The sequence below is a fragment of the Aspergillus udagawae genome, assembly GCF_001078395.1.
Source record: "Aspergillus udagawae IFM 46973 DNA, scaffold_3, whole genome shotgun sequence".
Lineage (NCBI taxonomy): Eukaryota > Fungi > Ascomycota > Eurotiomycetes > Eurotiales > Aspergillaceae > Aspergillus > Aspergillus udagawae.
The window spans coordinates 827,267-852,977 of record NW_025091266.1 but is presented as its reverse complement, the minus strand read 5'-3'; the positions used below and the strand labels follow the sequence as shown (position 1 = coordinate 852,977).

Below are 25,711 nucleotides of genomic sequence, written 5' to 3'. Positions count from 1 at the left end.
TGGCAATCCTCGTGAAATATTCATGACAAGAGAAGAATGATTGATGGAAGTTTTGTAACGGCGCGACCCAATGTTAACTTATGGGATAAGTCCACCATAGAAATGCTAAAAGGATGGCGGGTTGGCAACGAGAAGGTTAAGGAAGCAAGCCGGCTGACCCAGTATCAAGAGTACCAACGGACAGCGATGAATCTTGTTCATTGCGCGCACATTTCAACTCATTCAGGGAATTTTGGGCCCAAGAAGGAGGAAACCACACGTCGACTGAGGTCTTGACAACATCCCATGGTTGATCGATGTAAGGAACTAAGCTCATTTTGCGTGTTTGTGTACGTCACGAAGTCACAATTCTTAAACAATTCTTAAACACAGACGGCAGCCCTGGAGTCTTTTCCTTCTCCATATTACAGAATATCCATAGACCAGATTGAGACTCTCTCGGTCTATTCGTTTTTACATCGCGTCTGTATCCAAAATTAAAATCCAGTCTTCTGCCTCACGTTCAACATCATCTTTCGCCTTGAAGACTCGAAGATGTCGCGATGTCAAAAGATGCTCTTCAGGCTGCTTCATATTTTTGGGAAGAGAGTGCCAAAATACTCGAGACTGCCAAAATACCCCGCCATACTTTGTTTGGATGAGCGCATCTTACAGAAGATCTACCAACACCTCTCACTGGTCGATCAAGTTTGTCTATCCCTCAGCTGCAAAGAGCTCTTCGGCCTATTCGGGACGATAGTGAAGCACAAACATCTTGAATTTCCACGACTCTTGCTTATTAGGAATCCAATCCTGTGCGTGAACAGTCAGGATGTGCCGCGAAATCAACTCCTGCTTCGACTCGAAAATCGTCGCTGGGCCTACTGTGGAAAGTGTTTGAAACTCCATCCACGGAAAGAATTCGTGAGACATTCACTGGCAATATCAGCTCTCGAGAGACCCTGCACTTACTACGCTGGTATAGCTGACCTATGTCCCTGTATTTCTCTGACGATCCGAGGTCGAGACCAGCTTGTCAAGATCCTCAAATCACCCGCGAGTCAGCCCAAAACCAAATACGGCCCATTTGAGTATGACTTTAACGATACAGGAGAACCCAGCCTTGTCCACCGCTGTTTCTTTAGCATTAGGTCTGGCTGCCTTGTGCGAGTTGCTCTGATGGTATTTATGGAAACTGGCCAGTTATGTGTAGTGGGTTGGCATACTATAAGCTTTTCCTCCCATGCTCATCTTACAGCTGAGCCTAGCTTTGCTTGTCCTCATCAGGATCTCCTATCTCTCGTCTCCAGGAATCAAACCGAAAAAGATCTTCACATGCGCCGGACTTTGATTTCTTCAAAACCTCGTCGGGATCTCCTGCCTCATGTCCCCGTGAAGCTAGTCTCAGGAGCGTGTCCCAGGTGTCAGACTTTGATTGCAAAAAACCCTTTGTCTGAAGACAAGAATCGGGCTGATTTCTGGGTGGTTCGAAATCTGGGAAGGTGTGAATGGCCTGCAGACCGTCCTTGGCTTGACCAGTGTCGTCTCACCAGAGGATGGTTTTCGCAAAATGAAGAGTACTGGTGAGCTTATCAAACGATCCGCGGAGAAAGAAGAACTATTACTGAAATTTCCCTATAGGTATTCGTCGCAGAACTTGCGGAAGATGACGCAAGGTGTTTACGGTCAGTGGAAAAGAGATTACTGCCTGGAACAGGAAAGAAGGTTGCTTGAATATCAACGCAAATATCAACGCAAAGCCTCATGAACTGCAGATGAGGGAATCCAGATAGCTGCTACCATCCCGACGCTGCTTCTTGCAGCATCGTGTTGTTGAAGGAAAAAGGAAACGTGATGTGCGCTCCTGGGACAATTCATTTCTATTTTAAGGAAGAAGACTGGCTGAATGACTTTGATAAATCAATGAAACTTCATTTTCATCTCGGTACAGGACATGTCCAAGCTCCAGCATTTGGTATCCAGCATAGAGAGTGGCGACGATATGTACATGAATTGATGCTGTCACCCTGATAATTGAAGCTGCACTGCACTCTTTGGCTGGAAGCGAGCCAGACAGCGCCAGCGGTGGAATCTCCGGCACTCGATTTTTCCGCTCCGTTGCCCCCCCCCCTCTCCCGTCAGTGCGGCCGCCTTAGCTTCCAAATCGGCTGCTTCATTTGTCAGAAAGGCCCTGTGACTGCCCTGGATCCGCTCACACAAAGAGAGATCAATTGGCTCTGTCAGTTGCACTCCAGCGAGGATTCTTTTTCCAAAATATGGATCTCATGTGGCTCCTGTCCTGCGCGCATTGAGCAGGATATCAATGGACCACCGAACATCCTGGCTGTCGAGAGTTTGGGGACAGGACAGTGAAAACATCAGTGACCAATCAATTGAGAATAGAGCGGTCTGCGGGTGCCAAAGCCATGCGGCCAAGGCAAGGAGAGAGGCGCTCGGGACACGGGGATAGGAGAGTGGATTCGTTCTGGTTGCGCTCAGTAGTCAGTCAGACTACCTTGGGGACAATGTACTGACCCGAGCCTATCCTGGGAGAACGGATGGCATAGAGATTGTCCGTTCGAAGCAGGAATAGTGTCGACAAACAAAAGTGAGTTGTCTAATGTCATTCTCCTGCGCTCGAGATTCCCAAAGCAATGAATCACTTACATGTGGGCTCGTCTTGGCTTCACCCGAAGGTTACTAGTCACCAGCACTGCGAAGAAGTGCGAGCCCGTCGCTGGTGGCCCCACCACTCCATCTATCAAGGTGAGCCGCCTCGAAAGATGGAGCTCTCCTACACCATTCCCTCGGCCACCGCTTCCCGGGTGTAGGGGTGGGGTCTCGAAGTGTACTAATCCAGTCAACGGATCTCGCGTCTTCGGAGACGACCTGAGTCAAGTTGACCTTCATGCCCTGCGCCTAACCTGTCTTCGCCAGTGCCCCCTCCGACTCGCGGCACCGAACAGCCCTGCCACCATCTGAGTTAGATGGTGCCGAAGGATCGGGAGTTTCGACTCTCCCGACAGGGCCTGGTGGAGCCTGGAGCTGCTCAGAGAGCTGGTCTGAGGGGGCCGGTGCGGCAAGAACGCTTCCTCCAGAAGCCTCTGTTCTGCCCACACCACCTGACTCGAGATCGGCTACACAGTGCACATCATTCTGGTCCGACGGCGGCCACAGTCGGGGAAACCAGTAGTGCAGCCATGCTTTGACAGGGAGCAGCATACTTGCCACCGACACTCCGAGACCGACACAACTAATAATCAGCGCAATCCAGCCTACTTGCATGATGGGTGAGTGTATAACTTGCCTTGGAATTTGTGTGGTCGCGCGAGGAGAGGAAAAGAAGAAGACATAATGAAATCGAGCCAGGAAATCCTTGTAAACCCACGGTGGAAGCTATTGCGAAGGCAGGTGCATCCATCGTGGAGGAAGGTACGATGGGAAGAAAAGTATGTGCGAAGATCCTACAGGCACAGGAACGTCGAATCTAGTACACGGGTTCCTAGCCAAGACCAAAAGGAAAGAACCATTCCGCATGGGAAAAACTAGAGCTGAGTGTCGGGGTTGTTCGTAGATAAGTCGAATGAACAAATTTCTAGGTCACGGCGGACGTTCGTCTAATGAGATGCTCACAACCCGCTCATACGTGAGGGATGCAGCTGTGAGAGACCCATGAGGTTACCGCCGGCAAGTGTGGAAAGGGCAGTTACGTATGATCACTGATGGCCATAACAGACAGGTCATTTATAAGAAGGCCACTAGCATCTACTGCTTCCCCGATGAGGATTCTCCAGAGACAAAAATCGAGGGCGCCAGTCGATGACTTGGTGCGCCCACAAACACACTGATCCAGGATGCACTTCCTGTCTTCTTACGTCTTGGGGTGGTACCTCTTATATTGAGATTCGGCGTAACAGGAATGATCTGCCGAGATTGTTGGTTTAAGTAAAATCTCCTAAGGTCCCTTCAGACTATTGTGCCAGTGCACAATACTGGAGGCCGCAGTAGTAATACCCTAGATCCGCTGCATGAAGAAAACCTTTTAACATTGCACCCAACGCAACACAAAGGATAGTCTACTGACTCTATCACTGATCCTTGAGTTTTTAGAGACATAGTCAGAGTGTGATAAGCGCGGCGGTTGACAATCGCCTCATTTGGTGACCGACGCAGGGGTTGCGTCAAGATCATCTGGATCTCCGCCGGGGTTGTCAGGGTGCCAGTACTGGCACCCAGGGACGCGTCTCTGGGGTAGAGTCGCGATCGAGGGCAAGGCATCCGGGTAGCGAACAGATGGAACCAAAGAGACACTCGCAGATTCCTACATCAGTTGAATGTTCCGCGACAATCGAAGATCTTCTGAAATGGGACAAGGTAGGCACGTATATTGCTACAATAATGGTAGCTCTGCCATTCAACGAAAATCAAATACACAACAGCATAAGGAGGTGTAATAGTAGAATGAGACTTGGAAAAATAGTCAAATTAAGAAATGCAGGTCAGTATATCATCAATTCCTGGTGTTTGAGGAATACATCGCAAATGCTGGTAAACTACTTTTCCCAGGAAATAATACCCGCAATTTACATGATCTGATCCTGCGTGATTCCGGTAGTGGGTTCTGCGCCTTCCATGGGTTCGCCTTGGCCTTGGTCTGCATTCAAGTACTTGACAAACGTGATACCGAGAGGACGACCACCATACTGATAACCAGTGAATTTGGCTGCCGAGGAGTTAGCCAGCTTGCGGTCAATGATATTTTCCAACTGTAACATACCAATCGCAGTCTCCGCAGTCTCCGCATTGTCGAACTGGACTACACCAGTGCCACGAGAGCGTCCGTTGGGCTCGTACTGAATTTCAGCACGTTCAACCTTGCCGATGGTGGAGAAGAGATCCACCAGATCATCATTGCAAGTAGACCATGGCAGCTGGTGATCAGGATCGTTAGCACAAGCTCCTCGACGGCGGAGATAAAAAGTCGTGTGAGTCAAAAGGCTAAACTCACATTGCGCACGTAGATGATGGGACTCTTTTCTCCTCCAGAGGTTGCAAAGTCAGTGAATGGGTTGGGGGCAGCCGATGCGGCTGGCTCGAAGTTCTGGGGGCCTCCAAAACCACCGGCTCCACCGTAGCCACCCCTGAAGCCGCCGCCGCCAAATCCGCCACGGCCGGCAAAACCACCACGACCGCCAAAGCCACCCCGGCCGAAGCCACCGTAGCCACCCCGGCCGCCGAAGCCGGGTCCGGAACCGGCAAAGCGGTCCTCACGGACCTCTAATGTCCGTCCCTGCCAGTCGTAACCGTTGAACTGTTGAATAGCGTTGCGCGCATCCTCGGGAGATTCGAAAGCGACAATACCGGAGCCCTTGGGACGGCCAGTTGCGTCGGTGTGAACGTCGGCGCGGATCACAGCACCTTGCTGGGCTTTCATGACGGTCAGACGTTAACTTCGATATGCAATATCGCCGATAGAAGGCTGCCGCGGAGCGGTTTTGCACTTACCAGCTTGGCGGAACAGATCCTTCAGGTCCTGCCAACCGACATTGAAGGGGAGCTAAATCAAGATTGTCAATACTTATAACCGGATCTACGACGGAGCATTATATGATTCGAGTAGGGGCAACAAACGTTAGACACATAGAGTTGTCTTCCACCACCGCCAGGAGCACCACCCGGGGGGCCACCGTAGCCTCCGAAGCCACCTCGACCAGCACCCCCAAAGTCTCCTCGGGAAGGTCCACCAGTAAAGCGTGGTTCGGGCTCACGGTCCTAGTCAAATCCTGTCAGCGTACACAATGGGCGAGAGACGCGCACAGATCGGGTTGCGGACGTACCTCGCGAACGTAGACAAGACGACCCATGAGGTTCTGGTTGCTAAGCGTGTTGACTGCATTCTGCGCTTGCTCCCTTGTAGCGTATTCCACAATCCTGAAATATATTGTTAGCGCAGGTTCAAGAGGTAATGAGAGCCGGAAACACTCACCCGCATCCCTACAATGTCCGGACGGCCAGGCCCAGCCCGTCAACCCAAATCGTCCATGCAAGAAACCAAGGAAATCCAGAAGTAAAAAGAAAGAAGAAAAAGAAAAAGCCAGCCACGCTACGCATTGGTGCCCACCTTCGACATTCCGTTGGGAAGTAGTAAGACGTCGGCAAAGATAACTTCTCCAGCTGTATGAACGATGCGGAAAATCATTCCCCCCAAAGTCAGCCACAAGTTTTCATCCAACAAAAGCTGCGTCGCACTGCCGACACGATATGACCCTGCTCACCCTGTCTCATAAAGTCCTTGAGATGATGCCACTTGACATCGTAGGATAGGTTGCCAACATAGACCCGGCGGTCCTGTTGGGACGACTCGCGTACCGATTGCATCATTTGTTCTTTGGCGACTGCGCGATCCTCAAAAGATCTCGAAGGAGGGTAACTGCTGCGGCCACCGTAACCAGATCCTGAATGTCCTCCAGTTGCGCCCTGAGCAGTACTCATAGGAGACCGAGACCGGCGATCACTGCGGCGATAATCGTCACGACTGCGAGAGCGACTGCGTGGGGAGTACGAGCGACGGCTTCGTCGAGGACTGCGAGAACGTCGGCGGGGCGAGCGAGACCTCTCGCGCTGCGCGTAGTCAGTGTCAAAAGAGTCGGAAGGCATCGACGAGTCTAGACCGAGCCTGGAAGACTAAAAAAAAGAGAAATCGATAAGAAGCGCGAGTAGCGAAAGGGGTATGGTTGAAATGAGAGGCTAGGAAATGACGGGAATGTAACGTCTCAAGGGGGGCTGGTCTGAGACTGTCCTTCCCGAGTTTCGTGGAAACCCCAACGCTAGCGCTGAGATCCGGCAGAATGGGAGATCAGGTGACACCGCCTGCGCAACAGCGCGCAGACCTCAGAGAGTTGAGGACCCGGGGAGAAAAGGACACACAGAAAGTGAAGATTTTTATCACGGAAATGAAGAAGGACAAAATTGAGAAAATCAAGGTAGAAGGAATCTTGCGACAAACAACATGGTGCAGAGTGCAAACGAGACGTTAGAAGGGGGTTACATGCAACTGATAGGGACAGTGGGTACCCGGCATCATCAGCCGCGCGCCATCAGCCCCAGGAAATGGGAACTATGAAGGCATATGAAACTCATTTCTGAGCAAGGAAAGAATATTTTCTGCTCAAGAACATTTGGGAGTGACATTCTGATGGCAGGTGATGGACTATAGAATGTGCACTAGATAAAAACACGACAGAAGCTCATGACTTACTTGGGATGGTCGATAGACGTCGGCTGGAGAAGAGCACTTAATGTAAGCCAAGAGTCCACTATCAACGCGATCGGAAATAGGAGCAGCGAAGACAATCAAAGCAAGTGCCAGGGAGGCGAGAAGGGTAAAAGATATGAGGAACGAAACGATTCAAAGGAAATGAGAAAGATGAGTTTGAGAGAGAGTAAACAGCGGGAAGATGGAAAGTAAAATCAACCACACTTGTCAACCAGTTTGTTGTGTGTGTGCGTGTGCATGTATGTTTGTCAGATCATCGGAAGTGTCAGGGCAAAGGTAAGGGAGGGAGGGAGAGAGGGATGGTAACGGTTGATGGGAATCCCGTGGGGATCCGAAGGGTTGCAGCGCTCTCTCAACCAGGATGATTCGCTCGCGGATAACGAGTAGGCCGTGGATGGCTCTTACCTGGTATTGACAGCGCAGTAGAGTTCCGGGAATGTTGGGGGAAAAGAATTTTTGATGGAGAGAGGGACCAAGGATTGGATGGACTGATGAAGGGATGAAGCGGGTGGATAAATGGATAGGAAGAGGGGGTGTGAAAGGTGATGGTTCCTACAGTAGTAGGTACAGTAGTACGATGGTAGTGGGTGACTATTCGGGGTTGGGGGAGGGGGGGAAGGAAAAGGGACGGAAGGTGGGAGAAGTAGTAAGGGTACAAGGTAGATAGATTGTGTTGAACGCTGAATGTCAAGCGTCAAGCCGACGGTATGTGCAAGACCCCGAACAGTGATTGGACTGAGAGCAGCCTTGGAGGTGGCCAAGACAGGGGGTTGACAGAAGGAAAAGGTGGAGGTGATTGTTCAGGAGAGCAACACAAGGCTAACAGTGCTCTGTAAGGTAGTAAAAACAAACTTGTGAGGAGGAGGATTTGAGGCGAGACGCAATGGAGATACCACGAATACAGAGGGATACGTGTTGTTGTGGTTGTGGTTGTGGTGGTGACGATTGATAATGATGAGGAAGACTTGAAAAAGAAAAGAAATAAACGAAGAAAGATGTAGATGGTCACTCACCCATGATGTTGTGTTCTTGTTGTTAGCTGCGAGATGTGATGTGACAGTCGACGATGACAATCAGATGTGATGGATGGATGGTCTGGAATCTGAATCCTCCCGAGTTGAAGGTCTGTCTGGTCTGTCCTGCTTGGTGTCCGTCCAGGCTGTGGATTTAAGAGCGAATGGGCTCTCAGACCTGGGGAAGGGAGTAGCAAATGAACGATAAGTAGGGGGAGGACTAGAGTAATAAGAGACGATAATATCAGAGGGGATCGAGGGGCATACAAAAGGGGAAAAAAAAAAAGAAAACAACAGGCCGAAGATAGGGAACACTGCTTGGGACTGTTTTGAGGTCAAGCAGAGTTCATGCAAACTTTGCCGGTATACAGAGTATCTACCAGCGATTCAGTTATCCCAATTGTGGAGAAAGATGGAATCTCCCAGTACTCAATAATTGCAGACTTTTTGATAGAAGGTATTGATTGTTTTGATATGAGGAGTGGAAAGAAGCACTGAGCAGATGCGGAAGCGGAAAAAGTGGATGAGTCCAATGGCCACGCACCTGGGGTTAAGTACGGAGTACGCAGTAGTCGAGACTAGTATATCGAGACTAGTATATCCCATATGCTGCTGTCTGTTACATGATACTATTGACATTAACTACTCCACTATTGATTTTTCAATTCTGTGTTCATCGAACCGTCTGGTAATTTTGTTGATCCGGAAGGATCATAATAGCTACACCAGAGAGAGGTACTACTGGTAATAATCACTGTTCTCAGTCTGAGACAGCCAGCCGACCATCGATCAAATATATAGGCCAGCCAAATGTGATTTAATTTGGTGTAGTTAGCGCTGCAGCCTACTAGTGTTGATAATCAGGCCTAATCATCCTATCTTTCTAGATGTATATAAATTCCTCATCACATGGAGAAGTTAACAATGGTCAGACATTTATTGCTCTTGGACAATGCTTGGAAGGAAATATATCCATGAAGTATCTATACAATGCAAGCCGACATATAAGGCCACTTCCGTTCAGTCATCATCGACTGAAGATGATCCATTATCAGCAATCAAGATAATAAAACATAACACCATGTCGAATTGCTGTGGCCTGGACTGCCTGCTGATTTAATGAAGAATGAATTCTTTGACAGGAAGATCAGCTTGGCTCAGCTCAGACCACCGCTTATACCGAGATTCCTTCTCCGGCTGGCCCGACGTTCCATCCTATTCATCAAGCCACTAGTAACTTTTCTAACTGCACTTTGAGAAGACCACCAACAAGAGGAAACTCATCGAGAAATACAGTACTCTCTACAATCAGAAACAATGGCCCAGCCAGTCTCCCTTTCTCGCTGCTTCCGAAGAGAAATCAACACCCTTCTCTCGCCCTCTATTACCCTCACTTCTCGCCCCAACCACTCCTCCTACATCGCCGTGCAGTCCCGCCGTCTATACCAGACCCAAAGCTCACCGCGCCGTCTCATCCATCAACAAACCCAATTCTCACGTCCGCAACGATGCGTCGCTAGAAGATCCTACCACTCGCAATACCACCCTGAGCTGCCCCCCCACGAATACACAAACTCACAAAGCACCATCCTCTCCGCCGCGCTAAACCATGTCCCCAAGCACGGCTTCACACTCGAAGCTCTGACCCTCGGCGCCCGCGACGCAGGCTTCCTCGACGTCTCGGTCCAGCTGCTCCCACGCGGCGAGTTCGATCTCGTCCTTTTCTGGCTGGCGAGCCGGCGCGGCCTTTTGCGAGGGAAAGTCGAGAACGGGTTCTTTGAGAAAGTTGCGGCCCAGGGGAAGGCGTTGTCTGTCGAGGAGAAGACCAGGTTGCTTATCATGGAGCGGTTGCGGATGAATACGGAGATTAAACATCAGTGGCAGGGGGTAAGTTTTCCGAGGAATTGCATTGCATACGGTTGAATGGTTCTAACTAGCACTGATATCCCCCAGGCCCTGGCTCTCATGTCCCTCGCTGGAAATATCCCTCTGTCGCTCTCCGAGCTGCATGCTCTATCCTCTGATATTCTGGATCTTGCTAGAGACGCCTCGGTCGATGCATCATGGTATACCAAACGGCTGTCCATCGCTGCCATCTACGCCAGCGCCGAGGTTGTCATGACCCGTGACTCGAGTCCCGATCTCTCCGCTACGCAGGCTTTTGTGAACCGTCGTATTGAGGATAACAAGTATATCGGTGATAAGGTTACTGGTATCAGGCAGTGCCTGGGCTTCATGGGTTCCACTGCTGTTGGGTTGGGTAGGAGTTGGGGTTTGAAGATCTAGTCTGAAGGGGTACAGCCTCGACTGTAATGAGGTATAAGTGGAGTGGATACTGTATTCATATTCTAATGTAGAGTTCCGGCATTGTATAATATACACCTCCTTTCTTCTGCCTCTGGCAGTAAGACTGTATTCACCACTACAGATTAAACCTATCTGCAAGTAATCTCGTCGAGCTCTGTATGTTTCGGATCTCCTCCACACGCTTCTCCAATCGCGGCAACCACCCGTTCTCCCCAAACAACTCCCTCACGGCTGTCCGATTCGGTGCCATATCCCACCACGGATCACGGAGCGAACCCCGATTCTGATTCTCGCGACGCACCCGTTTCCAATGATTTTTGAGGTCTCGTTCTCGCTGCTCGGAGATAGCCCTGAGCAGTCCGCAGGTTCGCTCATCCGGCTCCACCCCTGTAGTCTCCATTTCCTTCAGCAACGACACAACACTAGGTAGATCACTGCACCCGCGCCAGTAGAAGTAGATCAGCTCGTTATACAGACCCGTCGAACTCCCCAGCACGGCTGAGGTCCTGCCGTGCGACTTGATCGTCGAGCGGAACTGACCGATCAAGGGCGAGCCTGGGAAGTGCGAGTTCAGAAGACGGAATGCCAAGAGAAGCATTTTCGGGTAGAGCATTGTGACGACTGCTTCCACCGACACGGATTCAGGGACCTCCAGAGGGCCGTGAGGGGTTGGCTCGCCCGCTGAGCTTGCCGGCGACGTGCCACTGTCTTCCGGTAACCGGCTATCTCCGAGATATCGTAGCATCGAAAAGATTCTCTCCTTGCACACTTCCCAGATCCCTGTATCCCCTTTGCCCTCGTCAATCGCCGCACGGAGCGCGCGCTCGATTTTCGCCGACTCCCTCTGCACGGTGAATTGAATGGCCCGCTCGACAGAGACAGGGTCATCACTGCGCAGCTCTGGAGGATTCGAGTCACCCCCTTGCTCCTGAGGCCCAGGCTTCGAAGCCGACGCGGGCTCATCCACCTTCCTCCGGGACTTGCGTTTTGCGGCACCCTCCGTCGAAGCTTCAGAGTCCTGCTTTTTCTTCCGAAGGTCCTCAAGCACAGAGTTAAAGATAGCGGATATCTTAGACATGTCGTCTTTGCTCAGGGCTGGCTTCTCGGTTCCTTCTGTAGCCGCCTCCGGGTCAACCTTCTCCCCCACACCCATCTGCTCCAGTAGACCACCGAACGCCATCTTCTCGCTCTCCGTCATCGTGAGTGGCTTTTGTGGTGGCCGTGAGGATGGTGGTGTCTGGGATTGAGAGACCGTGGCGCCGCGCCTCTTCAGGTAGCTTTTCCGGGATCGACGGCCATCATTGCTCGAGGTTAGGGAGGCAGAATCAGATTTCAAGGGAGACGTCGCATTTTCAAAACCCTCCTCATCATGAACAGACTCTTCGCCTCTATCTAGACTTGATTCGGGTGGTGTGAACGTAGGAGATGTCGAGTGAAATGATCGGCTCTGCCAGGCATTCCATTTTGCATAGCTCAGCGGCGCGGCGAGTGTCCGGGTCTGGTAGAGAAATGGGACGGGAGAATGAACTGTTGCTTGCGCCAGGCAAGTGCGCGAGATGCGTAGCGGCATTGTACACAACGCCGAGGAACTGGGCGTGGGCTCTCGTTAGAAAGTCTGCGAAACTCTGACGTAGACAATTGAAAAGTCGGAGAAATTCAAGAAAAATACAAAGTACCTCTCTAGGTCGACCACATAGGAGCGTAAAACTACGCTTTTTATACAGAACACACCACAGACACTTATTATTTATTTATCTTGTATTATTTGTCTCTGATTATATTTCCCATATGAGACCAAGAAAGAATAACCGAACTGAATCATTTGTTCCAATCTCATTCAGCACAGCCAATTATATCACGTGATAGCGCGACATTGCAGCACGCGTTTCTTCAGGCAGAAGCGCGGGTTTGGTCTACAACACACAACTGAATCTACACCACTCACTCCTTCAATTGCCAAGGCATTGGTATACACAGCGGACGCTCAAGGCGGTCGCAAAACAATCACTATCATGGGTGCAGATAATGAGCTCTCCGAATTCGAAAAGCAGCGTCTCGCCAACATCGCAGAGCGTGATGCGCTCCTCAAGAAGCTGACCCTGGACGCCCAGTCGTCCGGTCTCTTCCCGCCCAAATTAGCGAGGAGCTCACCAGGGGGTCAGCCAAAGCCGAAGAAGAAGCCTCCGCCGAAGAAGATCAAGAAGGAAGATGAGGATCTAGTACCGCGGCGTATGTCCTCGCGTTTGAGAGGGCTCGCGGCGGAGAGCGAGGTTGCGAAACGCAAGGCGGAGGAGCAGTACGAAGCTGCGCAGCAAGCGGAGCGGGCGAAGAGAGTTCGCAAGTCGGATGCGTTCTCTTTTAGTGAGATGCTTGTGTCCGGGCAGAAACTTAGCGGTGATAGTCTAATCGGGGTGGATGTCGTAACGAAGGGAGTTGCGATGCCGTATCAGCGCACTTTTGGTGATGAGGATATTAAGCAGACGACGGATAAGGAGCTGAAGGCGCTGAGGGAGGAGATGAGCGGGTTGCGGCTGTGGGGGGCGTGGGAGCCTAATCGTGCGTTGGCCTTCTGTGTGAACTGAGACGTGCCGTGACTAGAAATATTAACATGACCGTATCACAGGCATCAAGGTCACCCCCGAAAGAATCTACACGATGACGTTCCACCCATCAGAGGCCAAGCCCTTGATCTTCGCCGGCGACAAGATGGGCAACCTCGGTGTCCTGGACGCCTCGCAAGAGAAGCCATTCTCAGCCGTCAAGCAGGAGGACGACGAAGACGCAGATGACGACGACCCAGACCCAGTCCTGACCACTCTCAAACCACACACACGAACCATCAGCTCCATGCACGTCCACCCTTCCAAGCCAACTCACCTCTACAGCGCCAGCTACGATAGTTCCATCCGCGAGCTGGACCTGGAAAAGACAACCTCGGTCGAGAAATACGCCCCAGAGTCAACCTCAGACGACGTCCCCATATCCGGCATCGACATGGCAACTGACGATCCCAACACCCTCTACTGGACAACCCTAGACGGCGCATTCGGCCGCTACGACACCCGCGCCTCGCGCAGAAGCGCCGTAGCCACCTGGCAACTCTCCGAGAAGAAAATCGGCGGCTTCTCGCTCTTCCCAACCCACTCGCACTACTTCGCAACTGCCTCTCTCGATCGCACAATGCGCCTCTGGGATATACGCAAGCTCTCCCACCATGAACCCGTTCCGGTAGGCGAGCACGTCAGCCGACTCTCGGTCTCCCACGCCGCGTTCAACAGCGCCGGCCAGATTGCGACATCCTCCTACGACGACACGCTTAAGATTTACGACTTTGGGGCCAAGGGCATCGCCTCCTGGAAACCAGGGCACACCCTCTCAGACCCCCAAATGAAACCAGACACTGTCGTCCGGCACAATTGCCAGACTGGACGATGGGTGACCATGTAACGCTTTCCCTATCCCTACCATCTTCTAGCCCTTTTATCGCAAAAGCTAACATGAGATATCTCGCAGCCTCCGTCCCCAATGGCAAACAAACCCGCAATCCTCTATCCAGCGCTTCTGCATCGGTAACATGAACCGTTTCGTGGACGTGTACAGTAGCTCCGGGGACCAGCTCGCCCAGTTAGGAGGCGAGGGTATCACTGCCGTTCCTGCTGTGGCTGTCTTCCACCGCAGCAAGAACTGGATCGCAGGTGGCACTGCCAGTGGCAAGATATGTCTGTGGATGTGAGTGCCCGTCGCGAGCTGCGAGGGATCAATGTAGCGGTTGCGCATACTGTTTGGCATTCTAGTTTAGGCTTGTCGACTGGTCGTGTTTTAAAGGTGTATATCTATTTGCAAGTATTTCTATGACACGCGTATCTGAGCGATGGAAGTTGAACATGATTCAGTCTCGAGGACAGATTTGATCCTTTCACTCGTCTACAATCGCATACACTGCATTGTTCGACACCTATTACCTAGGTCAACACAGAAGCAATGCAAAGCAGAAGGAACTATTGGATGAATAGTAGTTGTTTCATCTATGCAAAGGCCAAAGGTTATGTACAAAAAGGAACACGAACTGCTTTTGTACCATGAAAAAGTCCAGCGAAATCCTTCCGTCCATAGCGGCGTGTACGAGATGAAAGGCCATGCTGACCTTTTCCAGCCAAAAAAGCAGCTATCAAAGCAGGGTATCAACACCGTGACAAATGCTATTCAAGGAGAATGAGCAGGGTAGAAGGGAAGAGAAATCCAAGAAGGGACAGAACGTCAGATCATCAACACATGGGATCAATCGCCGGAAAGAGGTAGAATATACACCAGATGATGCAAGATTTTGCTCACAGGAGGCCTTCCTTGTTATACAATAGAAAGACTTCTCTCGACTGCCTTTTCCCCGTGGGAGTCATACATGTCCCGTTCATTAAACCAGGACGAGAGGAGACGCTCCGGGAATACCAGAGAGTGGGCCGAGAGTGCAAGCCAGGCTTGATATAATATCAGCCAACAACACTAAAAAAAAATATCATGCTCTATATTGAGATCATGACCGTTTAACGCGTCGGATATAATCTATCCAAGAGGTAGGTAGGCTAGTAGAGACTCGTACGTCAAAACTCGTTCCGTAGTTCTTCGCGCGAGTGCTGTTGAGTACTCTCACGGTCCTTGGCCTTGCGTCTTGACGATGCCGGTACAAAATCAAAGAACCGATACTTGCTTGTCGTTTCTTTCGTCATGCTAGCTCGGCGCGCCTTGGAGGGGTCAGAATATTCAAGAGAGTAGGTGGAAGAGTTCTTTGAGCTGCCGGTGCTGTCTCGAGTGTCTGACCAGCGGGGCATTGAAAAGGGCACACGACTCTGGTCCCAGGTCGCTGACGAAGAGCTTGGAGGAGTCTCCTCATCAACGTCTGGGCCATAATCTGTGGACCGGCGAGGGAGCGAAGGCCGTGAAGCGAAGTAGCCAATCGAGTTTCTGTGACTCCCAGGAACTGATGCTGGCGTTGCAATCACCGTTTCTGTCGCCGGTGTCGTGGGCTTGGAGCTGTCATCATAGAAAGTCGCCGATCGTTCCATGGAATCCACCAGTTCCTCCCATTTGACTTCGAGATTGCCATTCGGGCGTTCTGCCTGCTCCGCCTTACTAAGGCATTCTTTGGTACGTTGGTGGAGACGAAGCGCCATCTCGTGGAACTTTTTCACGGCCGGATCGATCTCTTTCAGCTCAGCAAGTCTTCCCGGCGCGGCTTCAAGCCAGATCCTTATCAAGTTTGCGAAGCTTCTTGCGTGGTCGATCAAGAACGGGAGACTAGGGAAGCCCTCGCGGGAGGTAGGGGGCAGCCGGTTAAGAATCTGAATCGGTGTCGCATAAGATGGTGTGACAATAGGGGCAGGACGGTCAGCAGGGATCGCGCAGATCGCGTCAACGAACTGCTTGAATTCGGACCGGTTGCCAATCAAGAACTTGTTCATCGGTTCCATCCACGGCTCTTTACTACCGAACGTCGTCATGTTCGCAAGGCCTTGCAAGGCTTTGGCGATCAATGTCAATGATCTTTGAGCACGAGGGCGAGGGTGATCTGCTAGTATTAGCGAAAAAGAACGAAAGTAAGAGAATATGGACGGACAAGGCATCTTTCTTACCTTTCAACAATCCAAAGAGCTTCGGATTTAGAATTGCTGGACAGAAGAATCGCAGGAACAAGAAACCTGAGACACTGCTGTATGTCACCGTTCGCAGAAAGTCGCCGTAGCGGTCTTCTGCGCAAGCTCTGATATGCCTGAATATGAGTCTCAACTCTGCCGGACAGCGGGAAGCGGAGCCAGCAATTGACTTCCAAACACTCGTGGTAAGCGAGACGAGGGTCCTCCAGTTGCGTTCCAGGTCGTCTGAACGATGGACTCGTGAAGGGTCAACTTCACATTCAGGATCGCTCTCGTCAATCTCGCGCAGCCGTTCTCCGATGGTCTCTTCGAGGTATTCCTTCCCGAGCCGACGCATATGCAAGTCCAGTGCCTTGGTGAGAAGGGAGTTCCCTCGGAACAGAAGATTCGCCTCCACGGTCGCCGTTCGGCCCAAGTCCCTGACGAGGACTTCTCGATCCTGGCCTGATTCCCTTGAGTCATTTGAATGGATCCTTGTAGTATACCTGAGTCTATTCGCAGTCGAGTCTTTGTGAACGCCATCAATCTCGTCCTCAACCAGAGCGGAAATCCATTCGACCGTCTGACCCGAGACCTGATAGATATTGAGTAGAGCCTCTGAGAGCTGATTAAGTTCGGAAGAGATGATCTGAGCCATGTTGATAGTAAGACCATTGGTGAAGGCATGCAGGATCTCAGACATGGGCGTGTATTCATGCGACATGAGGACGACCGTCTCTTCCATTCGAGCTCTCATCAGCATCTCCCCAACAGACTGATCCCGTTCATCCAATATGGTCCACCACTTCTCGGTTTCCACACCAGACTCCAAGTCATCCAACCGTATCTCCACCCGTCCATATGTGGCATCTTGTGACGAAATCTCCACATCATCCAAAGCATGCAGGGCATTTGCATCCTGGTGCAGAGGATAGGATCCATGGGCAATGAGCGTCCAGTCTTTCTGGGTCGGGTTGAGAGTTTTGACCAGTACGGAAACCTGTGAAAGGACAGGCGGAAGATCATTGAAAATGAAATCTTCGCGCCAAAAGGGGTTGGACGTGCGGAATTTGACGGCTGTCTTCGCTCGAATTTCGCCGTCGAGAAGAACTTCTGTGTAGTAGTCGCTGACAGCGGGCGCCGGTACCGGGTTGCTGTGAGACCTTGATGGCTTCCGGCTCCTTGGTGTCTCCTCAGTTGGCCTGTCACGTTGCAGCTTTGCCTCTGTCACTCTGACCGAGAGCATCCTTTCGATTCGAAACATGTCTCTTGTAGGTGGCGAGCTCGTATCACCTGACCCTGCTGTATTTGTCGAATTCTCCTCGACAGGCAGTTCAGGGCCGTAGAGTTCCGGAATAGTAAAAGCGCGCAAGAGAACGAACCAGACTTCAAAGAGCACTCGACTTTCTAGCGCAAGATACACCGGGCGGGTCAATCCGGACGCGGAATGCGCCGCATACTGAGGATAGATGGCAATGCAGAATTCGTCTTCAAGAACAGACTCGTTCAATTGCTGCACCGCACAACGAGACAATTGAGACAATTGGATGCAAGTGACTAAAGTGATGTCTGTTTCTGTGAATAGTTTGAAAGCACCATTCTCTTGCAGCGTGCAGCTGACTTTCTGCCATGACGACGATAGCGCCCTTTGCTGGCGATAGGTCGAAACACGATGGCTGGAATTTGGCCGTGCACCGGACGTACTTGGTCTGTCCCACAGGAGCATCTTACCCACCTTGATAATGGCCGCATCTTTCTGAACGGTGCTCTCAGAATTTCGCCGACGGTCCGCAAGGCGACGTTCTCCGATCGCTACCGACTGAGGTTTTGTCATCTTGTTTTGCACGCCTTTCGGTCGGATCGGCTGCCAACATAGTAAGGCGGCAAGCCAGGAGTCGAATGTTTCACTGACGTGGGGTCTCAGTTCGATACCGAGTCCCGAGGTGAACGTGGAAACTTTGAGATAATTCATTCCAGTTTCTGGATCGGTAAGAGAACGAACCTGGCATCCACGCAGGTCCGGAATCAATGTCTTCGCAAGTGCAGGTTCTCCCTTGGCTTGATATATTAGACTTCCCGTTGCAACATTGATAGCGCAGTAGCCCGACGTCCAGGCTGTGGTGGAAGATGTCCGAAATGACAAAATACCATGCATTCTTCCACAAGTCGTTTTCATGAGCTGAAGTATTTTGGAAGCATCGCTGCTTGACAATGCTGTCGAGGACGGGTTCGTACTAACGGTGGTGATTACGTTTGAGCTACCAAGGTTTCGACTCAAACGATGACGACCAAGCGTCTGGCTGAAATATGGAGCCGGTTGTATTGATGGGAAACCAATGGAGCTCGCCTGGTCTTCAGATGTCTTGGGCTGGGGAGAAGCGGTGTTGACGGAACCAAGGCGATTTCGAGTTCGTGTGAGGAAGGAGTTGGGGGAGATTTCGCTTCGCTGGTCGTCCAACGTCGTGGTGCGGGACCGCGCCCGCTGGCTTCGTAATTCCACCTGGCCCTCATCCTCGTCTCCCGCCGAATGATAGGATTGAAAGTCGCGACGAGACTCGTGATCTGGCGCTCTTGTTCTGTATGCGGCACGAGGTGACGGAGCAGCACTTCCAGACATATTTTCAGCTTCCGACAAAGGGGAATGATTGCCGGTCTCGGAGGAGGGGTCTGGCGTCACCGTCCGGATGCTCGTCTCTCTAAAGCTATCGGGGTAGACCATTCCATGACGGTCTTTGGAGGATGACTTCTTGCTGGGACGCCGTTCCACTGGGCGACTGTAGATGCTGTGGTGGGCAGAGGTCCGCTTGAACCCGTTTGAATTCGAACTTTCCGATTCCATCTTGCCTGCGGCACACGATGGAAACGGTGACAGCGTTGCTCAGACGAGGTCGCTAGGAAACGTATGATACGCAGATCAAGGCCAGCACAAAACCACGCAAAACGCACGCATAAGCAGACGCACACCTCGACGTCTTCGCTTCCAGAGTGTTACCTTGCAGCACACTGAAACCAAATGACGCTGCGCAACCGTCCTCGAACAATTGAGGGCCTTTGTCGTCCAATGGGTCGCTAAGCGAACGCATGGAGTCCAAGTGAAAGATTCTGAGTGTAGTCGCACATTCGGTTTGCAGACGGAGGGGCGCGTTGAGATAGCAGCGTTGGGCGATCGAGCGACAAAGCGAAAGGGCCGCAATCCACGAAATGTCGGTTCAGGGGAGAGGGGGTTGCGCGGGCGGCAGAATAAAAAGTGTGGAAGAGCTGAAGAAATGGCTGAGAGGTATGGCAAATAACCAGACCTTCAACAACGACGGGTTTATCGTTACAATGTCACTGCTAGAAGAACCATGATCGTTAGGTTGGCCCGGCAAAGGTGGTGTGGGAAAGGGAAAGTCTGGAGAAACGGTCCGTTGGTACGAGGCCATTGGGGTGGCCGACTGGCCGTGTGCTGGACTGGAGCAATAACGTGATATCATTGGATGTAGAGGGAATAGGTAGTACCTACCTAGTACGTAGTACCTAGGTAGTAGCTAGGTGGGACGGATCATCCATTTGGGAAAAGAAGACACACTTTCATCAGCCTGCTTCTTATTTAATGGCTTCTTTTTCTTTGTTTGTAAGAACGACAGTAAAAGGGATGTATCAATGGATGGTAAGAAAGGACATTGTACGTTGCAGATCCCGCTGGATTACACAGGATGCCCAGAAATCTAAGACGGGTTGAGTCGTGGTGGTGCGTGAATCCTAAGCGGGAGGCGGTGTCGGATGGAGGCAAGGTAAAAAGTGGTTTCCGGCAATCCCAGCCTGGAGCGGGACGGACAGGCGGGAGTTAGGATGACTCCAAAACGACAATAATATTAATGTCAATAATAATGATGGCTTGGTTGATTGACTTCTTGGTTACTTCAATCTCTATCGCACCGACTATCCCCTTGATGGAGAGCTCTTATTCGCTGGAGACTTAACTAATCTTCCGTTCTTTGGGCCTCTTAGGTGCACACGATGAAGTCTGAAGGGAAAGGTTGACAAAGATGAGGATGGCCGACAAAGAACCCTTACCACTGATCTGTTGTCTTCTCGTCTATTGTCTCCCTGGTGTTGTGCTGAAGTGGTGAGAATATGCTTACTACCCCGGACTGAGATTTCTCTTCAAGTAGTAACTTAAAGATACCGGGAAGCTTCCCAAGGCTGTGCTTGGAAGAGGATTGGCCATCTTCATAATCCTACTCGGTGATATGGACTTGTTGAAAGTTACCTACCTATCTTGTCTACGATATCAAGCAACTATTATTTTGTAGTTGAGATAAATGAGCGAATCACGTTGTTAGGGACTATCTCGGCAGCCCATAAGCCAGAAGGCTTAATTTGTAATCTGTGGTCTCATACATCTACTTATTTTCATCACTGCTAGATACTATAGGTTGGCCATTTGGCGGCTCCGAAACAGTACCTAGAAGAAGAACTGTAGAAGTCATCGTCTATCTAAAGTATAGCCGACAGAGTCAGGGCCCACGGCCCCTCAACCTGGGATTTTCTTTCGGCCAATGATAGAGAAAGCCATTGTGAGTACGGAGCAAGGTACCAGTAGGTACCCCCAAGTCTCTACGCCATGCAGTAATCACTAGTCCTAGACCATGGATTCGAGTCTGTACGTGGGGGTAAGAATCGAAACTAAAAGGCTCATGCCGAGACAAGGACATTAGAGCCAGGGGCCCAAGAATTCAGGATGCGTCTAGGCCATCGTAGCTCGGCAAATGCTTGGGAATTTGGAGTGTCTCAGTCCCATGGTCATATTCCCATAGAAATGTACTGACTGCTAGCTAGGATGTTGCTTGACTCACACCAGGAAATAAGTATCACCAGGCCAAGCTTCTTCGTATAATTCATCACTCTTTTACTTTTACATGCGAGAAACGCAAGTGGCAACGGGAGGAAGGAAATCAAGGGACAGAGTAGTAGAGCAAGCTTCAGACTTCCAGACTGTTGAATCGTGGGACTCAGAAGATGTGGAGCCCAGGAGAGTAAAAATCAGCACTTTGGCCATCTGAGTGAGTTGGCACTGTTGCCATAATAATAACCTTCCTGACATAAGACCTCTAGCGCCATGAAACTATATAGAGGACAGAAATGCGAGTCAGCGCATAGTTAACTGTGTCTCACCCAAATGAGGCAATTCCCACGATATAGTCATCTTCCCAGCTTCTAGGCTTGCCTCTTTCCAGACTTGAGTACGCAAGCAAGCAGACAAAGCAACTGCACCCCGCACAAAGCATAGATTTCTAGGGAGTACCTGGGTAGACAAAGCGTTCGTTTTAAGCCATCGGGCCTGCCGTGGCCAATCAACGACCTCAGCACTGGCTCATTTCCCACCTCCTGACTCGTGTCGTCAGGGAAATAGGAGCATGCTGAGTCATTCTAAGTAGAATCACGTGGTTTTCTTTCTTCCCGATTACTCATCACCTGACCTGTTCTGTAGCCTCAGGCATTAGTGATAGCATGTGGTGATCCTTACCGCCTGCATCATAGGTACCTTATCATGAGGGTTGGCTGGTCATCAGATCGACCAGCCATGCATGGTCAAACGACCTTCGTGGAAACACAGTTAACACTTCTTCAATTCTCCGCACAAGCTGCAGCTAGGAGCTTGTTGGACTTATGCGATACTCATTTTGATACAGAGAGTCCTTTCGATTTGCCTGTTTACCGTTCTTTGTGCAGCAGACGCACCTGGCATTCCTTCTTGAATGGCCCATGACTGATCCGGGCTCTCGGCTAAGAAGTCGCTGCCATGTGCTGAACTTACAGGAGATTTACGCATCTGTCTTTTCGATTCCATGTCTACACTTTTAGAATCAAGATGATGACATCGAATATTTTATCCCGGTTCCTTCCTCCGAACGGCTCACCGTCTGTATACGAAACGATTCGACATCACGATGCGACATCAGATTCATCGGATGTGGAGGAGCGCGCGGGATTAACTCTGGAGGACGGTCCTGGAGAGCATTATAGTGATCGTGAACTCGAGGACGCCATGGCCGACGCCGAGCGGAGCAGGTTGCTGGACCCGGATGATGCCTTCATAAGGAGGAAGAGCCCTCAGAAAGCGTCTGTCGCGGGGCCGTCCAAGTCGAATTCTCGTCATCGCCAGCCTAGTCGTCCGCGGTGGACACAAGATGCCTCACCAGGTCACGACTTCGAGGACGGCGATGATGATGTTCCAGCTTCCCTTCTCGTAGAAGGACATCAAGACGACGACGATCTTAAATCTCGGTTGCCTCCTCCTCCTACTTCCCACCTCACCCCCGACGATAGACAGCCCTCTCTTCCCGGACCATCAACCCGCGGTGATCGAGCTCGCTGGAGAGCGACCAGAGAACAACAGCCGCTACACCGTGCCGATCGAAGGCGCGCCCCTGGTGTACGATGGTCGCTTGGGCAGCCCAACTTGAACACGGTGGATCCGAAAGAGAAAGCAATGTGGATGTGGGCAAACGTTGAAAATTTGGACAACTTCCTAAAGGATGTTTACACGTATTTCCTTGGAAACGGGATCTGGTCCATTCTCTTGAACCGAGTTCTGAGCCTGTTGTAAGTGGCTACGTGCTTTCACTCTCGCCTGGTTATGTTATGCATTCTGACAGAGCACCGGCGCCGCCGTAGAACATTTGCATTCGTTATAGGATTCAGCACATTTCTCACGAATTGCATTGACTACCACAAGGTTCGTGGGAGCAAGGCATTGAACGATATCTTGATCGATCAATGTACTACCAAGATGTCACTGTCGTCCACCTTTCTTCTCTGGTTACTCACGCTGTTCTGGATTGGAAAGGCCTTCCAGTGCTTGTTGGATATCAGAAGGCTGAAACACATGCATGACTTCTACTATTACCTGCTTGGAGTCTCTGATACCGACATCCAAACTATATCATGGCAAGAGATTGTCAGTCGACTCATGACCCTCAGGGACGCCAATCCCGCGACGGCCGGTGCGGTGTCTGCAAGACATCGTAAATTTATGGGCAGTCAGTCTAAGCAGCGAATGGATGCTCACGACATTGCCAATCGACTGATGCGCAAAGAAAATTATCTTATCGCCTTGTTCAACAAAGACATATTAGACTTGACGCTTCCCATCCCGTTTCTCAGAAACAGGCAACTCTTTTCTCAGACCCTGGAGTGGAATATCAACCTATGTATAATGGACTATGTCTTTAACGAACAAGGCCAAGTTCGGACTCTATTCTTGAAGGACACTCATCGAAAGGCGCTGAGCGAGGGTCTGCGACGACGATTTATCTTCGCGGGCATTATGAATATATTCGTAGCGCCATTCATTGTCGTCTATTTTATGATGCATTATTTCTTCCGTTATTTCAACGAATACAAGAAGAATCCTTCTCAGATCGGCTCACGCCAATATACCCCGCTGGCGGAATGGAAATTTCGCGAATTTAATGAACTCTGGCACCTCTTCGAACGCCGAATTAATATGTCCTATCCTTTTTCTAGTCGCTACGTGGACCAATTCCCCAAAGATAAGACGGTGCAGGTCGCAGGTTTCGTGGCGTTTGTGTCGGGTGCACTGGCGTCTGTGTTGGCTCTGGCATCGATCGTGGATCCGGAACTGTTTTTGGGATTCGAAATCACGCATGACCGAACAGTTCTCTTCTACCTTGGAGTGTTTGGGTCTGTCTGGGCTGTTGCTAGAGGCCTCGTTCCGGAAGAGACAACTGTCTTCGATCCGGAATATGCTTTACTTGAAGTGATCAACTATACACATTATGCTCCGAGCCATTGGAAAGGGCGATTGCATAGCGACGAAGTTCGGAGGGAGTTCGCGGAGCTTTACCAGATGAAAATCGTGATCTTCCTGGAGGAGATCCTTAGCATGATATTTACACCTTTTATTCTCTGGTTTAGCTTACCCAAATGCAGCGATCGACTCATCGACTTCTTTCGGGAGTTCACCGTTCATGTGGACGGAATGGGGTACCTATGTTCATTTGCTGTATTCGATTTCAAGAAGGGAACCAATGTGATCAACCAGGGAGAACGACGAGACACGGCGAGGCAAGATCTCCGGGCCGATTATTTCTCTACCAAAGATGGCAAAATGCTGGCCTCATACTACGGATTCTTGGATAACTACGGTGCCAATCACCGCGGCAGCCATCCATCTACTAGACGACAATTTCATCCGCCCCCCGCCTTTCCTACTCTTGGATCACCACCAGCCGGCGAGATGGGAACTATCGGCGACCGGCTCGATCAGACCCAGCCTCGGCACGGTCTGGCAGGCCCTTTCACGGGCCAGCAATCCGTACTTGGCCCGTCTCGCTACGGTCCGATTGGTCTAGGTGACCACGGATCACCGGCTCCTTCAATACTTCTGGATCCGCATCACCAGCCATCAACGTCAGGGTTTCGAGGAACGAGCCGCGCACCAGCCTTCCCACGGTACAGATCATCCCGGGCGCACCCTCCCATATCAGGGACAATAGCGGATGGCGATGAGTCGCCAGTAGCCGCGGGACGCAGCGACCCGTCAAGACCGGCTCCTAATGCCGCTGGAGGATCAAGTGCGGGTGGTGTAGGCACTAGTGACAGCAACCTGGGGGACTCGTGGCGGATGAACTTGACGGAAGATGTGGATGATGACAACACAGGAGAGGGCGGAGAGAATGTTGACGCTATTGCTGGGGGTGCAGGCGTTTTGGGCTTGATCCAACAATTTCAGAGGGTAAATAAGGGCAGTCGAGGACGCACAGCGGTTGGTTTATAGACATTTGCATGCAATTTGAGACGGGTAGAATTTATGATTTATTTGGTTGTCAATGCTAGTGATATACTTCCAGCGTCTTAATCTTACTCGAATTGCTTGCAAAGAAGTCCGTATAGTACTCTATAGCGACACGCTTGAATGTGCAGTTTTAAAGTACATAGTTATCTACCAAAAAAAGTACCAAGTATGAGGAATACTGGCGTCGATCATCAGCCACCTAGTATTATTATTCAGTCAGTCGTCAATTGTTCAAGTACTGCATAGATACTCCGTACACGGACATCTGCCTTGGACTGATTTCCACAGACACAATCCTTGTCACGGTTAATGCAAATTACCCCTGGATAAAAATAGAAATGGACGAATCATGATTCATGAAGACTGAAGGACCCATCTGGGCAACGATCATTCATATTTCTTTTCAGTAGTCAGTGATGGGTCAAATAAAATGAGCATTGAGGACTGGTACTCTTCAAAACTATCAGATCGCAATTTCGTTGCGGAGATGAATTCTATAACCATACTCTGTAAGTGAAGAGAATATGGTGGACTTGATTATTATTATTATGTAGTCTACCATATCTATCTGTATGCTCTGTTTATTGTAGGACCTCCCCGGTCGTAGATAGACGTAAAAGGCTGGGATCATCGGATCTGGATCCATCCATTTGGGCAGCATCCACGGGCTAATCTTGCCCATTCCACTCAGTCGAAAAGTCTGGAC

General features: G+C 50.7%; 7 protein-coding genes across 7 annotated transcripts; 3 read left to right on the top strand and 4 right to left on the bottom strand.

Annotated features, from left to right (window-relative positions):
- Positions 1 to 2,898: 2,898 nt before the first annotated feature.
- Positions 2,899 to 3,264, bottom strand: Aud_004152 (uncharacterized protein; the record flags this gene model as incomplete). The annotated part of the gene is made up of 1 exon (XM_043289093.1): positions 2,899 to 3,264. The coding sequence occupies one exon, from the start codon at positions 3,262 to 3,264 to the stop codon at positions 2,899 to 2,901; it is 366 nt and encodes a 121-aa protein (XP_043145028.1).
- A 1,298-nt stretch (positions 3,265 to 4,562) lies between these two features.
- Positions 4,563 to 6,636, bottom strand: Aud_004151 (RNP domain protein; the record flags this gene model as incomplete). Its single annotated transcript, XM_043289092.1, has 9 exons — positions 4,563 to 4,702; positions 4,757 to 4,910; positions 4,988 to 5,406; positions 5,485 to 5,536; positions 5,611 to 5,751; positions 5,817 to 5,910; positions 5,966 to 5,973; positions 6,101 to 6,153; positions 6,255 to 6,636. 9 exons carry the CDS (start codon positions 6,634 to 6,636, stop codon positions 4,563 to 4,565), a joined length of 1,443 nt encoding a protein of 480 aa, XP_043145027.1.
- A 2,949-nt stretch (positions 6,637 to 9,585) lies between these two features.
- On the top strand, positions 9,586 to 10,554 carry Aud_004150 (uncharacterized protein; the record flags this gene model as incomplete). The annotated part of the gene is made up of 2 exons (XM_043289091.1): positions 9,586 to 10,155; positions 10,222 to 10,554. The coding sequence occupies 2 exons, from the start codon at positions 9,586 to 9,588 to the stop codon at positions 10,552 to 10,554; spliced, it is 903 nt and encodes a 300-aa protein (XP_043145026.1).
- A 136-nt stretch (positions 10,555 to 10,690) lies between these two features.
- Positions 10,691 to 12,145, bottom strand: Aud_004149 (uncharacterized protein; the record flags this gene model as incomplete). Its single annotated transcript, XM_043289090.1, has 1 exon — positions 10,691 to 12,145. One exon carries the CDS (start codon positions 12,143 to 12,145, stop codon positions 10,691 to 10,693), a length of 1,455 nt encoding a protein of 484 aa, XP_043145025.1.
- Positions 12,146 to 12,587: 442 nt separating this feature from the next.
- Aud_004148 (WD domain protein) lies at positions 12,588 to 14,308 on the top strand (the record flags this gene model as incomplete). The annotated part of the gene is made up of 3 exons (XM_043289089.1): positions 12,588 to 13,131; positions 13,199 to 14,018; positions 14,089 to 14,308. 3 exons carry the CDS (start codon positions 12,588 to 12,590, stop codon positions 14,306 to 14,308), a joined length of 1,584 nt encoding a protein of 527 aa, XP_043145024.1.
- Positions 14,309 to 15,173: 865 nt separating this feature from the next.
- Aud_004147 (GTPase-activating protein BUD2) lies at positions 15,174 to 19,041 on the bottom strand (the record flags this gene model as incomplete). The annotated part of the gene is made up of 2 exons (XM_043289088.1): positions 15,174 to 16,138; positions 16,203 to 19,041. The coding sequence occupies 2 exons, from the start codon at positions 19,039 to 19,041 to the stop codon at positions 15,174 to 15,176; spliced, it is 3,804 nt and encodes a 1,267-aa protein (XP_043145023.1).
- A 3,015-nt stretch (positions 19,042 to 22,056) lies between these two features.
- On the top strand, positions 22,057 to 24,987 carry atgI (autophagy protein ATG9; the record flags this gene model as incomplete). Its single annotated transcript, XM_043289087.1, has 2 exons — positions 22,057 to 22,790; positions 22,863 to 24,987. The coding sequence occupies 2 exons, from the start codon at positions 22,057 to 22,059 to the stop codon at positions 24,985 to 24,987; spliced, it is 2,859 nt and encodes a 952-aa protein (XP_043145022.1).
- Positions 24,988 to 25,711: the final 724 nt, after the last annotated feature.